The 16,553-nt window shown below is 39.2% G+C and overlaps 1 protein-coding gene across 3 annotated transcripts; it reads left to right on the top strand.

Annotated features, from left to right (window-relative positions):
- Positions 1–4,690: 4,690 nt before the first annotated feature.
- LOC104441065 (beta-galactosidase 6) lies at positions 4,691–11,397 on the top strand. Of its 3 annotated transcripts, XM_039311740.1 has the most exons (20): positions 4,693–4,942; positions 5,023–5,095; positions 5,206–5,301; positions 5,675–5,787; positions 5,910–5,976; positions 6,092–6,184; positions 6,582–6,725; positions 6,866–6,954; positions 7,054–7,159; positions 7,266–7,353; positions 7,477–7,595; positions 7,938–8,102; positions 8,397–8,596; positions 8,873–8,979; positions 9,507–9,616; positions 9,789–9,896; positions 10,053–10,163; positions 10,281–10,492; positions 10,605–10,932; positions 11,051–11,397. In XM_039311740.1, the coding sequence occupies exons 2-20, from the start codon at positions 5,087–5,089 to the stop codon at positions 11,156–11,158; spliced, it is 2,373 nt and encodes a 790-aa protein (XP_039167674.1). In that variant the 5' UTR covers positions 4,693–4,942; positions 5,023–5,086; the 3' UTR covers positions 11,159–11,397. The 3 variants fall into 3 exon arrangements, with proteins under 3 accessions (XP_010052367.1, XP_039167674.1, XP_010052370.1); XM_010054065.3 differs by having other exon boundaries at positions 4,691–5,095; XM_010054068.3 differs by lacking the exons at positions 4,693–4,942; positions 5,023–5,095; positions 5,206–5,301 and adding an exon at positions 5,459–5,507.
- The last annotated feature ends 5,156 nt before the right edge of the window (positions 11,398–16,553 follow it).

Genomic DNA, 16,553 nt, shown 5'->3' with positions numbered 1-16,553 from the left:
ATACATCATTAATTAGTTACACTTATCCTCCAATTTTTCACTCAAATTTCTGACAATATTCTTCCACTTATAAGCTCATCCTTTTGAGTCAAACAGTATGTCAATTAACCAATGTCATTTCTTTACAAGTCACTCAATGTAGAAGTAACTCAGTTTGTCGGTCGTCGAATTGTGAATTGCAATTTACGAGGATGTCCAAGCATTTAATAACCTCCAAAGGGAGATCTTTTGTCCATGGCTCAAGGGTTTATTTTTTATTTTTTCAATTTGGTTAGGAAATTGATATAAATTCGATTTCTAAATTGACGCTATTTTTTCAATATGGCCTAAAAAAGCTTGATTAGTGCAATCAAACCCTCGAACTTGTTTGACTTTGTGAATCTAAGTCTGTTGGCTCTCTCTCAATTTAGATGAGATTAACTTGTCATGAACTTGCTCAAGAAAACAAAAACTTAGGTGAGATTACAAAAAAAAAAAAAAAAAAAAAAAAAAAAAACAACCACTGTAGCATGAAAGAGAATTGCTGCTCCACATTAAATCTTAATCCTTAAGGTGGCAAACACCATAAATTTTGCCACCGAAAAATTTTGCTGGATAAGGTTAAACGGGCCCCACTTGAATTAAAGCAAATACACGATGAACGTAGGACTTTCCAAACTTCCGAAATAAACCGTAACGGTTCACCTGCCGACACGACCGCCTTTCCTTGTCCTCTTGCTCGACCTCTCTTCATATCGTCTAATTTTCCAGGGAAAATCGCAGAGAAAGTGAAACCCCCTTTAACCCTTCGATCGTGGGCGGTGGTCCCTGATCCCAGAAACGCGTGAGGATTCGATTTGCCGTTCTTGACCGTCGGAAATAGTCGAAACCTGACCCGGGTTTGAGAGTGACGGTTTAATTTAAACTGTTCTTACCTGCTTATTGACTCTCTTTTCTCTGTATGGTTATTCTAATGTGTCTTTCTTATGCGGTTATGCTTTAAGGTGAAAAGAGTAGATGCCTTCCCGTGCAAGGATTTGAAATCTAGAGGGTGCGAAAAAAAGGCGGTGATTTCGATTTCTCTTTTAATTATGTGATATTTTGGTGTGGTATCGCTAATTCCATCGTGTAATTATCCTTTCGAAGGTGTAAATGTCATTCTTATCTTGAATCAAATGGACAATATTGACCATCAAAATATACATTCACAAGAGGAACTCATAGAACTCTGACACGCGATTAGCCATAATTTTTTATTTGGAGAATCCTTACCCTCTTCTTATCTTGTCTTACGTGAATTGCTCGGATATGCTCTTCTTGCATCAAGAATTTCAGAAAACGTTTCATTCTTTTCTTTTACTCCAACAATAAGAGTGGCATACTAGGAGCTTTCGAGCGCTCTATTTGTGTACGATAATCCTTTGGCCTCTCGTGCGATATAACTATTGAAATACACAAGTCGATTACTATCTAGCCAAATGATTCATTATGGAAGAATGGAGATCTTCGCCCCACTCGGCGCCTCTAATCATGGACATATATTAGTCATTTACTCATAGACACTCTCTTAAACAATGACTTGAATCGACCAGACCGACGGGTAGAGGTGATTAGGTGACAGTTGAAGCCGTTTTTCCAAAAGTAAAAATTGGGAAAGAGTGTAAGACAAGCCGTCAGATGAGCACCGGCCAGATCTTAGGCTGTTGCCAAATGGCATAATCCTAGGTCGAAAGGATCTTTCTTGTTGTGACAAAGACCAACCGGTGTATTCCCATGCGCGGAATTTGAACCACCATCGTAAGTTGCAATGAGATTGGGCCACATTGATTCATGGCCTTTTACATTTCATGGGCTTTATGACAAAGCTGGGCTTGAGTTTGATGTCACTTCTTTGGGTTACTCTCTGTTCCATTCCTCGACCTAGACGATGAAAAGTTGCATTCTTAAATAGCGAACGAGATTATGTTTGTCTATCTTGAAAAAATAACGGTAAATGGTAGTTGCAAACAAGGTTAGGCATGTCAAGTGGGTGGATTGAGTCGGTAGATTGACTAAATTATCCCATTTTCTTACAATAGAATTTTGGGGACACACTTGACCTGATTTGAATTCAACCAATAATCGATCTGACATGCACGCTAACTCTCAATAAATTTTCTCCTTAAATAGTTGTCTTTCAAGTATACTAGTTTTGCTGAGTCAGTGAGGGGGCTGGAGTGTTCGTTCTGGTCATGAAGTGAGGTAAGATTTCATTAGTGCCACACTAATGGAGAAGAACACTTTGCGTGAATGAGTTCGGGGTTCAAATCATGGATGGAGGCATGAATGTGACAGTAAGGTGAAGGTTGGTGGATCTTGCTTGGTGTGGACCAATGCTCTCGCTAAAATCAATTGAATAATTAATAAGAAACCAAGTTGTGATCGATATAGCTTAGGAAAAGTCCATGCAAAGCGTAAGCATCACATTGCAAGAGGTTATTTGTGCCTGCTTGGCAATCTATTAAACTCCCTTGAGTTCACTCCTCGAGGGTCACGCCAATCCGTTTTAATCCATAAGGACTTATTTATATTTGTATTGACTTGTAGTCGACCCAATCCATTAAACCCATACTTGTCCAATTAACGCATCTGAACTCCTTCACTAAATTAATTGGCATGTGTTTTATGCTAAGTTTGCAAGACTAAGTTTAATGAATTTTTTCAGTTAATCAAATTGGCATTTGCTTTATATTCTTGGAAATACCAATTCATTTTTAAAAAATAATCCTGGAGTTTCGCCCTACATATTACTTCAATTTGAGATATATCTGCAATTAAGATAAATAAATTGATTAGCAGTTTATAAAATTTTTTAACAAATAGAAAATAGAAAATTTTGTTTTCAGTCAAATTCGTCTCATGTTATTCTTCCCTTCTTGGAGGGATAACAAACGGACCCCAGTTTCAGTCTATTCCAGACCCACTTTAGCTAAAAATTAGGTGGGCTTTAATTTCTTAATCCATTCAGACTTGTAATAAAGAATTCCGGAAATCCATGTACCACCCGACTCATTAAAAATAAGTTAAGAAGTGGGCCTACAACCCATATTGCCATCTCTATATAAGACCAACTTTTCCACCTTGGATAAATCTATTAAAAAGACGAGAAAATGAAAGAATATAGAAAATTCTGTTTCTAATTCCAAAAAGCTTAGTATTAAGAAAAAAATAAATTTGATGACATGTTTTTGACCTTTATAGATGAATGAGAAAATCACATGAAAGGATCTTATGATGTTGTGTAGAAGTACAAGACTTTATTAATTAACTAGTTGGCAAATCTCGCGTGATGCACAGATTAGATTTTCTCCTCAACAATTGATTTTTTTTAGTATATTGAGTGTGCATAATCCTGCCAAATCCTAAATCTGGTTAATCTACTTTAAAATATTCAAATGTTTAAAAGCCAAATTAGGGTTGTTGGTAATCGATGTAAATCGATTTTTTAATGTTTGCATGATGCTCTTATTATCTTAGGGAAATGGCATCCTGATTTTACACCAGATAAGGGGTGTTATGGAAATTAAAACATTCTCTTTCAAAATTTTAAGAAGGTGAATGAAAATTGATTAAGTGCATGCTCATTCATCCGCAAATTAGAGACAAAAGTTATGTTATTATGATGTTATAGATAAAAGTATTGGATTTCTGCTGCGTACTCCCAACATTTCTTGAATGGATTCAGAGACTAATCTTTTAATGCGTAAATTGACCTTACCAGATATCAGATGCTCCGATTGAAAGATACCGCTCAAATCACATCCCACTGATCGTTTGAGAGTATAGGATCATAAACAGGAACGGGTTGTGAGCGGGGGGTGGCACAAGGCAAGTGTCATGAATGCAACGAGAAGTCGATGCAAACACTAGGAAAGAGACATCAAAGATTGATGGTGCAAGTTGCCTTCTGTGTGGCCATCGTGCCGTTCATATTTTCCAATCATAAAGTAGGAGAACAGCAGAAAGAAGACAAATCGAAGCACAGGCAGATAGATCGATTGGTCTGTACAGTCAGCCCAAGTTGGTAACGAAAATGGGGTCTCCTCCTGGTTTCTTGCTTTCAATCTTTCAAGAAGTGACGGATAAACCAATGCCATTGCACTGCTCTCTCTCTCTCTCTCTCTAACCGGCACGTCAAGAAAGCTGGCAAGCACGGACCAAAACCTTTTGTTCTCTCCACTTTGGTTGGGGACACCACCTTTATCCCCGTGCGGGGAGCAGATGAGGATGATCTTGTCTACGGGCCACCAGGAAGATTCTCAAAAATCCTCTCGTCAGCAGACGGGACGGTCGGGCTTAAAGACGAGGAGCAGCTGGACCTCCATGCGCATGGGACAAAGATTAAAGAACCTCATAGCTGCCGCTTACTTACCACATTATCACTAAACGGGTCGAGTTCAAGACAGTGTCAAAGATACCTTGTGATAAATGTTGACGGTCCAGCATACCTTTGTAGACCAGCTTCTGACTGCTAATCTGCCGTTGTGATTATCCGCCAAAATCCGGCATTCAATTCAATGTACTTTGATATATTCTTTTGGTTTCGACCTCGAGAGCTTCCAAAGCACGTTAATCATGTCCCTCTTGTCTCTTTCCTCCGTGGGCCTTCCCTTTGAAAGCAATGCCGACGGAATCGAACATCCCCAAAAGACGAGCTTTGCGCATCCCGTCTGTACATTCTCTTCCACTTGTCTATTCCCAGAACAATACAAAAACATGTGCAAGAAAACAAGTTTATCTTCACATGGATCAGAACCATCTATCATGAAGACTATAATCTCATCCTCCTATCATTTGTCTGGTGTTCATGACATTACATTTCTTGCTGTGAAGCTTATGGCCAACTTAGGCAGTTGAACTTCCCAACACGAATTTTGCTTCTACAAACTGAAGAAAAATGGAGAAGAAGAACCTAGTAGAATTGGTATTATTGTGCGTTATCTTAGTTTTTGAGGGCCACTGCGCTCAAAGGGCACTCTGTACTAGTGTGACTTATGATGGTAGGGCACTGGTCATTGATGGAAAGAGGAGGATTTTGCAGTCTGGCTCAATCCATTACCCGCGAGCCATGCCTGAGGTAGGTCTTCAGTTCGGTTCTTGTTTTCTGAATGATCATATTACTGATTTGGTAATGTTAGGTATTGTTCATCGCATTGCATGATTGTGAGTCATGATGTGCAATTTTAGGTATGGCCTGAGCTTATTAGGAAAGCAAAGGAAGGGGGGCTCGATGTGATTGAGACCTATGTTTTCTGGAACTATCATGAGCCTGTGAAAGGACAGGTATGGAAAGGACAGGTGACGGCATCACGGGAAGTTGATCCATCGTATTTTGCTCTTGAGCTGCAGCGAAATTACTACTGTTTGCAGTTATTTCTTGTGGTACAGGTTGACGGCAAAATTGTCTTGAGCTGCAGAATTTCGAATGTTTTGGTATTTTGGGATACTAACTGTTGATCCATCGACTCTGTGAACTACGCACGAAACCGGTGTGTTTTACTCTTGAGCTGCAGAATTTCGAATGGTTAAGGCAGATGATAATGAAATTCTCTGCCTTTACCTAACCAATTGGAGCAAGACTTTTCTCTCCCTATTGTCATAAATCAAATTGCTATTTGTTTGTCTTCTTAATACATCCTTCATTTTCCTTTTTCAGTATTACTTTGAAGGAAGATTTGACCTCGTTCAGTTTGTTAAGGTGGTTCACGAAGCCGGTCTCTTTGTCCATCTGAGAATCGGTCCTTATGCTTGTGCTGAGTGGAATTACGGGTCTGTTCTGCTTAAGCTCCTCTCATCTTTTTCTGGAACATGTGATGGCTTTATCTCATTTGGTTGCTCTCGGAAGTGCCTTACGGATGATCTTGTGATGTTTTCTTGAATTCTCGAGACAGGGGCTTCCCGATGTGGCTACACTTCATTCCAGGAATTCAATTCCGCACTAATAATGCACCTTTCAAGGTGAATTTGTGCTTCGACTGTAGTTGAGTTTGCCACATTTAGTACTTGGGATGATCGAGCGTTTCATACTCTGGCTTTCAGTCCTGACCCCGTCTGGTTGAATTGTTAAATATAGACTGAAATGGAGCTTTTTCTCGGCAAAATAGTTGGATTGATGAAGGAGGAGAATCTCTTTGCTACCCAAGGCGGACCCATCATTCTTGCACAGGTGAGCAATGAGTGTACTCTGAGTGGTATTCGCATACTCATTGAATAAATCATATTGCGACTTCAGGTTCAGATGAATTCGTTGGACTCTGTTCGTTTTGGTGAACCTTTGCTAACTAACCTTCAGTAATCCACCAGTATGACTTAACTCTTTCAACTTAGGTCAATGCAAGGTGCTTGTAAAATTCTGCACTAATTTTGTAAAACACGACACAGGAAATCGCGAGGGTCTCGCGTTTCTTCCAAAATCTTTCTTCTCGCTCACCAGAATATCTTTCATTCTGCTTTATCCTATGCCCTTCGTGAAAGAGTATCAATAATGCTCGCACGACTGCTGTATTTAAGTGCATTTTCCACCAAAAATTTGTGTACTTGATATACTTCACATGCTGCGACAGGTAGAGAATGAATACGCGAATGTCGAATGGGCATACGGAGTCGGTGGACCATTATATATCCAATGGGCGGCAGAAACTGCTGTTAACATGAATACGTCCGTACCCTGGGTGATGTGCGCGCAAAGCGACGCACCGGATCCAATTGTAAGCTTTCATTTTTCTGACGTGGTTGTTTACTAGCTACAACTTACAAAAGATTTCTGGTTCGGAGCAACTTAAAGCTCTTCTTTCCATGACAATTTATGTTGGTTTTAAGAGTTCATTAATCTTTTTAATCAGCGCAGATCAACACCTGCAATGGATTTTACTGCGACCAGTTCACTCCGAACTCTCCTTCCAAACCCAAAATGTGGACGGAGAACTATGTCGGATGGTAATTGTTTGTGGCATAACTTCATTAAACCAGAGGCCCATAGCATAATAAATTTCTGGATTCGGTAAATTTGCTTTGTCTTTCTTGATCCTTTTGCAGGTTTCTCGCATTCGGCTACCCAATTCCATATCGACCGGTTGAGGACCTTGCTTTCGCGGTGGCGCGCTTTTTCGAACACGGTGGTACTTTTCAGAACTATTACATGGTGAGCTATTGCATCAATAAGCTTTGTTCGTTTATCAGACATTTCAACCCACGATTTTATGTATGCAACCTTCACGCGACTATTCTAAGGGCTGATTCTTTGGCAGTATTTTGGAGGAAGCAACTTCGGGCGAACCGCTGGTGGGCCTTTGATTGCGACAAGTTATGATTACGATGCTCCTTTGGATGAATATGGTTAGACATTTCATAGTATCAATCATTCACACGTCGTCGACTCATGGTCAAATCATGGAATTTTTGTGACATTTCCTTGAAGTATATCACGTGGATGTGTCTTACAACCGAAACTGAATGCAGGTTTTATCAGGCAGCCAAAGTGGGGGCACCTCCGCGACCTGCACAAGGCAATAAAACTATGTGAAGATCATTTGGTCAGTTCTGAGCCGACCCATGTGCAACTTGGCTCTAAATTAGAGGTGAGAATACAATAGCCCGGCTTCAATTTGGCAGGACAGAAAAGATTGCAAAGCATGAGGGACGTAATTTAGTTTCGTTGATGCAGCCAAAGATCAAATGGCATAAGGTCCTGCTATTTATCAGTTGCACTCAGGAAGCTCTGGCACATTTTGAAAGCTTGGCCCAACTTAATTATGGGCAACTTTTGTGTTAGGATCAATAATCCTTAGATGACTCTCGTTTTAGAAATTGCCTTTGCATATTCCTTGTGATCCCTGAGCCTAACCTATCAGTAATTTCATTGCCTCCAAAGAGCCTTTTACTGTCTTGGCCTGAACTAAAAAGAAAACACTTTTCTCCAGGCTCACGTCTACTACAAGTCTTCAAATGACTGTGCAGCTTTTCTTGCGAATTATGACAGCAGTCAAGATGCTACGGTCCAATTTAACGGGAACTCGCACTTTCTTCCCGCTTGGTCTGTGAGCATCCTTCCAGATTGCAAAACCGTCATCTATAACACTGCAAAGGTACAGATACTTTCCCACTTAATGTGAATCCAATAGTTTAAGTTTTGATTGACACTCTTATCTTCCGTCTGCATAGTTTCTAAATCTACTGGCCTTATACAGATTAAGACAAGTTTATGAAACTGGAGACAAAAGCAAGCATGATTCTTTGACCAGTCGACTAGTTTAGATTCTTAATCTTTTGTTTTTCTCCACTTACTTATCTGGTTTGCCCATTTTGGGCTGGTTGAAATCCTTTAGCTGACATATCTCCCTGAGCATCATCATGTCGTTTACAACTGGTAACAATTGCAGGTTGTTTCACAGAGGACTGTTGCTGATAACTCATTTGCAAGCGCAACCACTGCACGTGCGACTTTTATCGCACCATCGTCCTGGAGTTGGTATAAAGAACATGCTGGTATCTGGGGCAACAATTCTTTTACTAGCCCGGGCTTATTGGAGCATATAAATACAACAAAAGATACTAGTGACTTCCTGTGGTACACGACCAGGTAAGGCGCTTCATCCATGGATTATGTCCTGATTTTTGCAAACCATCCAATTTAGTTCTAGACCTTCCAATTCAATACAAGTCAAGTTTAGGCAATTATAAAATTGGGGTATGTTACCAGTTTGAAGGAAGACTTTTGCTGTCTCCCTAGAGAGTTGCATCCTATTCTGTTGTGTCCATAATTCTTCCTACTAAACCGATATTCCGTGAATATTTCGTCATGACTGTTCGATTATTGCTGCATTTGCCATCTGATGCTTCTCTGCAATGGTGGCAGTATTTATGTAGAGGAGAATGACGCATCAATTCAAGAGAATGAGGTTCTTTTGTCTCTTGTGAGTTTGGGGCATGCGGCTCTTGTTTTCATTAACAAACAAGTCATCGGTGAGTACTTTCTCAAAATCATACTTGGCACTTAGCTGTATATAAATTTGGCTGTTCTGAGTCCGAAGTGTATACTTAAACCAAAGGCAGTGATGTTCAGCAAAAAGTTGGTGTCTTTACTCAATCTTGTAGCTCGAGGAGCCACCATCTATTTCAGAGCTTGATACACGTGGAATTTGCTAAGAATTGGCATTACATGCCACACCTATTCATTGATGCTTGAAATTCTTGTTGGGTAAGTGAAAATGCCTGGGAGATTAACTAAACATCAGAGAACTCCTCTTGCCTTGTAGTTTTTCTCCATGAAAACTACTGTCTATCTAGGTAGGCAAAAAATTGCAGTCTTGATTTTACACTATGATCTTGATGCAATGTGCATCGCCTTTTAGCTTTGGACTTTTTCTTCTGATGCATGCTTCTAATTAACCTTGCCATCTGTCTGTCTAGCTCCTTAATCACGTCGACTGAGGCATGAAGCTTTCTTGTGTCTAGTAAAACTCACCCATTGTGCGTCTGGCATGTTCCAGGATTCGGATGTGGTAACCACGACAATGCAAATTTCTCGATGGCTCAGAAAATCAATCTTAACCCAGGAAATAATACACTGGATGTGCTGAGTATGATGGTGGGTCTACAGGTAAAAGAACAATCTCGACTAAAATCATAGCGCGTCCAAAATCGGTCCATTATAAAGCTTTGCCAAAAACCGCTGGCATTTTAATTGTATTATCAATTCACAATGGATAAGTAAAGTTGTAAGTTCCTTTTAAGGTGTCTCTTCTCTTTATCTTTTGCACATTGTTCACCAGAACTACGGGCCTTGGTTCGACATTCAAGGAGCAGGGCCTATCTCTGTCATCGTCGATGAACTTGGAAATGGTAAAACCGATCTCTCTGATGGTGAATGGACCTATCAGGTGAGATATTTCACCTCCTAAAACCGATGGTTTTGCATGCTGAGCATGCTGATAAGATTTCCCTTCCAAAGTTGGATATATTCTCATTTATTTTCAGCAGCATATCATGCTCTTCATTATAGAAGTTGGCTAACCAGATTTTTTGTCTGTTTTCAGGTGGGGCTTGAAGGCGAATATCTCGGATTAGATAGAGTAAGCATGGCAAATAGTTCGCTATGGACAAAGAGCGAGCTTGTGCCGGTTAACGAGAGCTTAATCTGGTATAAGGTCTGTACAATTCATATTAGCTCTTTGTTTTCCAATTCACATAATGATTCACACATTGAGGACTGCTTCAATAAAGATTGGAGCTAGTTTTGTTCAACTCTTGCCGTTTGTCTTCAGGTGATGTTTTTGGCTCCTGAAGGAACTGGCCCGTTAGCGTTGAACCTTGCTAGCATGGGGAAGGGACAAGCTTGGGTGAATGGGCAGAGCGTAGGGCGGTACTGGCCCGCCTATCTCTCGCCGTCAAGCGGCTGCACTGACAACTGCGACTACAGAGGGAGTTATGACGCATCCAAATGTCAAAAGGATTGTGGCAGGCCTGCCCAAACACTGTGAGATCTTTCCCATATTACCATTTGTTTCATCTGCATATGTTGGTCTGATACTCTGATGGTTTCTCTCTCTCGCTCACTCCAAAGGCCGATTTCGTTGTGTGACACCAAGGTACCATGTCCCGCGCTCTTGGATAATTCCAGGAGAGAATCTCTTAGTTCTTCACGAAGAGATTGGAGGAGATCCTTCAAAAGTTTCCGTGGTAACACGCACGGGCCAAGAATTATGCGCAGTGATATCCCAAGCAGATCCTGCTCCAGTCGATTCTTGGAAACCGAATACAGAGCTCATGCCGGATGGCCCTCAAGTTCGACTCTCTTGTGACGCTGGGTGGCGCATTACTTCAATCCGCTTTGCTAGCTTCGGGAATCCTCAAGGAAGCTGTGGTGCATTTGCACCAGGAGCTTGTCACTCTGAGGTAGCTTCACTTATAGAGCAGGTATCTCATTGCTTCTCTTCTATCAGAACAAGCGAATTGTCATAATTCAAACCGAAGGTCATAAGCACGGCATGTACAGATACGTGTACAGGAGTTGATAGTTGATTTTTGTCGACAGGCTTGTATCGGTCAGGAGGCATGCTCAATACCTGTAACGGCAAATACACTTGGCGACCCGTGCCCATCGGTCATTAAGAGTTTGGCCGTTGAAGCTCTATGCAACTAACGGTACAGTTCATATAGATTAACTTCTTGGCTTGCCTTGTTTCTAGGCTCTCTCTATTTGCCGTCCAAAGGGCATTTATCTCGTAAGTAAGAGCAAGAACAAGGCTTTCAGTCTATTTCAGTTGTCTCTGCCATTTGATTTGTAAAAGGTACTATATGCATTGTGCTCATTCACATAAAGAGCGACCCTCTCACGCAACTTAACTAGACAAGACAATACAAGTCCACAACATCATGTGACAAGTAGAATCTTCCCGACATCCTTGCTGCTTTCCATGAGCTGGTGGCCCTCTGCTGCTTCGGCTAGAGGAAGATACTTGTTAACCATGGGCTTCACTTTGCCTTGCTCGATCACCGGCCAAACTATCTTCTCTAGATCACTTGCCATGGCAGCTTTATTCTCTGTGCTCCTGTCACGCAAGCCTGCCGCTGCATACACAAATACGTAAGTTTACAATGATTCTGCAAAAATAACATTGCCGATATCACCATTCGGCCTGCTCAATTCAAAAGCATGAAGTGCACAAGTTTCTTAAAGTAATGGTTTCTACGGCACTGACTGTATCAGAAGAATCCTCGACCAATCCAAGTATTCAACTGCCAACCACATCAAACTTAAGAACCTACAAAATGCATTTAGCGACTTGCATAGTGAGGCGTCTGGCCGGAAGACCTTTCAGATCCACTTGCGTCACCGAGTGTTGACGATTAATAGCCTCCAGTCAATAACTTTAGGTTTTCCTGGGGATATCCAACCGCATCTCAATAGGTAATTTTGATTATTGTAGATCCTGTGGTCCTGTTCACCACGGTACCTTCAAGTCTGTTCACATTCTTCTAGACTTGTTCATACTTAGGTTCATCTAGTCTTCACGTATCCTTTTCCTCTGTACATATAATTCCTTTAGAAGTGGATATCACCTAATATTTAAACAATATTTGTATGTATCAAAATCTTACGTTATCATGGATTGTTTTGTCACCTTCAAATATTTTAGGAGGTTTTTTCAACGATCTCCCTCATTTGATGATGACAAAACTTTTTATATAGATGCAATAATTAATTTGAAAAGATTTGTGCAAAAACAATTAAAATTGCTTGCAACATTTAAAACTTATAGAGTGCGTATTATTGACATCTAAATTTTGGCAGCCTAATCATTCATTTATTGCATAGAAAATTAAGGATTAATTTTTAACTCCTGAACAAAAATATCAAAATTAACTTGCATGGCATATAGCTTAGGAGCATTTATTATTTAATTTATATATTTCAATTAATTGCATTAGCATCAGATTGGTGGTGGACAGTTTCGAGCTTTAAATTCAATAAATTGAGCCCACGAAAGGAGGGAAAATTCGGCTAAGCTCAAGGGAGGTAGTGGCCGAAATTCATAGGCTTGAAGGGCTTTAATTGGCCCAATTTGAACTCAATTTAGCCCAATGAGAGTTTGATCAAGGGCAATCCTTAGGTTATTAGAGCCCATCACATTAGAAAAGGGTTAAGTCCAAGATATTAAAGTTAACCTAGGTTTGCATTATAAATACACGTGAAAGGGAGTCCCCACCTGAGCTGCCTGAGTTGCTGTTGCTGCACCATCTTTGCCGCATCACCCTTAGTAGCGACGACAGCTCTCTGCTGTGGTCTTGTTAACACTGAAAATGGTTCAATGGGCCATGGGTAAAAAGTAAGGCCCAATACATTTGAGATTTGTAAAGGGAGCCCCTAAAGGTTCAAGGGAGGTTGCTATCGTAGGTACCGATGAATCGACACCGATTATCACTCGGGAACAGACAAATAAGAGTAAAGGCAGTTATTCAAGCATTTGATACTGATGGCTTCGTGGGTAAGGCAATGCGATTGTGGATGTAGTGCCAAAGATTCCGAGATATTTGAAATTAAAGTGATAACTGCTAGAATACAGTTATTCACAATGCTAGACTATTTATAGCCAAGAAAACATCATTGTAAGGGATCACACATTCGCACAACAAGCCTCAATATACTCAGTTTTGGCTATTTTTACTTATCCTTGTTTCGCATCTACTTTCAATTGCTTTAAATTTATCCTTTAGATAAGATCAAGGAGACTTAGTGCTTAAGCTAACTTGTAATTGGCCAATTTTTTAATCACATGGATTAATGATGTAGCTCATCCAATGGCTTATATTGATCTCTTGATGAACGGCCAAGATTGCGTCTCTTTTTGAATTAAAAATTGAACCAAGAATATTTTGGTAATTTTGCACAAAAGGAGGTAATTTTGTAATTTTAGCAAACTAAAGATATGGGAGGGGCGGCCATGAGGCCAGCTACCTCAAGGTGGTTGTTGGCTACCAAAGGCTCATCGGAAAATGGCTAAATTGGCCGTTTTCCTGCCGGAGGCCAGTCGAGTCAGTTGGACCGGTTCAAACTGGTTTTGACGGGTTTGGTTGATCGGTTCTTGACTAAATTTTATGCAATTTAGTCCTTGAGGGACCTAATTGTAAAGAATTCTTGCTCAATTGGGAGAGAAATAGGCTAATTTGAGAAGAAATGGTCCAAATTGGTTGATTACACCAATCAAATCTTGTAAAAATATCTCAATTGATTTTAATTGGCTTAATCACCTCAAGAATATTGATAATCATGTTTAAATTCAATGGGTGTACAAATTTGGAATTCCTAGTCAATTAGTGCCATTCGTGCAATTTCCGTTCTCAAAAACCAAATTTTGACACAACAAATTATCAATTGATCCAATTAACTATACTCATGATGGCTTAATGCATTCAAATTGACATTAAAATGATGGTACGGACTTTATGTCAAAAATAAATTGAGAGTCTATGATGCAATTGAACCTTAATCTATCAAATTAAATCTCAATCTAGAATGGGTATGGGTCAACTCGAATTATATCAATTGAAGTTCATTAGTTTGACTTTCCAAAGTTCAAGAAAACCAAATCTATCAGATTGGAAAGTTCCCAAGTGAATTTACCAAAATTAACCTCTGATTTGAATTCAGCTTAAGAAAATGAGTAGATTTAGGATGTTACCCCTTAAACCATGAAGAATTGATCGGGACCTCAAATTAGGGTTGAAAACAACAATTTTAATCTTGAGATGCCAAATCATAAAATTGGTCGAATGAGTGAATGTGAGATAACCTCTATCTCAAATGTTGTGAAGAAAGCAAAACTAAAATATGACTAGAATGAAAATAATTTTTTTGGCCGACTTTGATACCAAAATAGAAAAATTCGAAAAATGAGGTTCTTAATTGATTTTGGCAAAATTTTCAATGCCAAAGCCAAATTGGAACTAAAATGAGATGATTTTTGAGTTTTTACATTTCTCAATTTTTTTGGTCAAAGTTAAGTATTTAGTGACTTATCACTAAAATATTTATTTTATGATAAAAACTTTGAATTTTTTGAAAAATATTGTGGCCAAAGTGAAATTAGGACCAATTGGTAACTTTTTACACAAAAAGTCAAGTTTTGACTCGAGTTGACTTTTTTGTCAAATCATAGACTAAAAAAAGTCAACTCAAAAGTCAACTTTTGACTTTTTGACTTTTTTTTTTTTTTTTTTTTTGTATAATGGAAATAATTAAGAAATCAACATAAATGATGAACTAATAAAAAATAAATGAAAAACAACACTTTTGATCGAGAAAATGGTTCTGTCATGATCGGAAAACCTAATCTCGGCATTTTACTTTTATTGATGCATTGATTAAAAATCAGGTGTTAACAAAGAAAATCTTAAATTAATGTTAGCTGATTCTTGAAAATGGTCCCGAGTGTGCTAATTTTTTATAGTGGCAAGTCAGTTGGACTTGTGAAGGAAATTCCTCTCAACTTGAGATTATCTTTAGGGATGATCCAACCTAAATTTCTGCAAAAAAAAGCCTGATTGTTTTTCTATGCCTAGTTAGCATCTTTCACTCATTACCTTCTCCATTATCTTTGTAAAATAAATCCTTACACACATATTCTCACAAAGACGTGTGATTGCCTAATTAGCATCTTTCACTCATAACCTTTTCTTGAGGCCATGTTTAATTAGTTAAATAGATTGGCTTGATTTCTCGACTATGATTGCTTTTGTCCATTTGTTGTGCATTCCTTTTCTTAATATTATAAACATTCTAGTCTTAGTATTAGATTAGAATTAGAATTGGCCTATGGAGGTTGCAATCTTGAAGATGTGAAGACGACGAATTGTTGATGTCCAAATGAGCCCATTTTGTACTATTCATTCCCCGGTATATGTTTGGGTTGTTTTGTGTTGTATAAATGCTCAATGAGTTGTGGGTTCCTTTCTTTTGCTTTACCTCTTGTTTTAGAATTGGATGTTAGATTTATTGTTTTCCTCGAATAGTTTTGAGTGTTTACTTACCACATCGTCCTTAAATTTCAATTGATTGTTTTCTTTCACTTTCTCCTTAAATAGAAATAGAATGGCATGCAATCAACCATCCACACATGATCATTTAGTCAATTTCTCATTTGCACGAAAAAGTAAAAAGAAACGCATGGACACCTTAGGAAACACAACAAATTGTTAAGTACCGAAAGAGCGTTAATAGGAATATTAGTGTAACCCAAGTCCTTGAACTTTAGAATATCTAGTTGTGTAGCTATTGAGTGACCACTCCTGACCCTCGATTGGATTTTCTAGTCAATCCCTAAAAGTGAGGCTAGTGGTGACTCTTAACTATCACCTAGATTGTCTTAAACAACTCATAGATAATAAATAAACATGTTGTGAGGGGTGTGAACCTTAGGAAAATATTTACGATTATAATATAGCATACTTGAGATGGTGAAGCTAAAAGGTGAAGTGATGCCTGTTGGAGAAAACTTCCTTGAGTGTTTTGAAGTTGACAAGACGTTTCCATCAGTCTAGTCTGAAGACTTGCAGACTCTTCCATCAAAGTTTGAAGACCTTCGGACTGCCAACTCAAGACTCAAAGTCTATCCTCATTGACAGTTTCTAGACCGTCGAAGAAGACTTATCCAGAATTGGATGTTTCGTCAAGGATTTGACTTTATCGACTGGAGTAGATCTTCTGGTTGGATGTAGCATGTCGGAATCCTTTGTTCTGATCAAGATTGATTTGGGAATCGTGGATTCGTTGATTGACGAAGTATACTTGGAAGGTTCTACTTATGAAAACCAAGATCCTGATTGTATGGGCGAGCAGGATTGATGGGCTATCGTCATGTTCCTTAAATAGATCGAAGATCTTCCTAATTGATTCTGTCCAATGGGTAGATTGGGAGAATTCTTTTGGTAAGTGCCAACAGGTATGATGGCATAAAAGAGTATATAAGAAAGACGTTCCAGTTGTTCAAGTGTATGCATGATAGAAGAATTCCAAAGTCTGAAGCTCCTTGTTCTTA

Source organism: Eucalyptus grandis, chromosome 4 (genome assembly GCF_016545825.1).
Source record: "Eucalyptus grandis isolate ANBG69807.140 chromosome 4, ASM1654582v1, whole genome shotgun sequence".
Lineage (NCBI taxonomy): Eukaryota > Viridiplantae > Streptophyta > Magnoliopsida > Myrtales > Myrtaceae > Eucalyptus > Eucalyptus grandis.
This window is presented reverse-complemented; position numbering and strand designations above follow the sequence as displayed.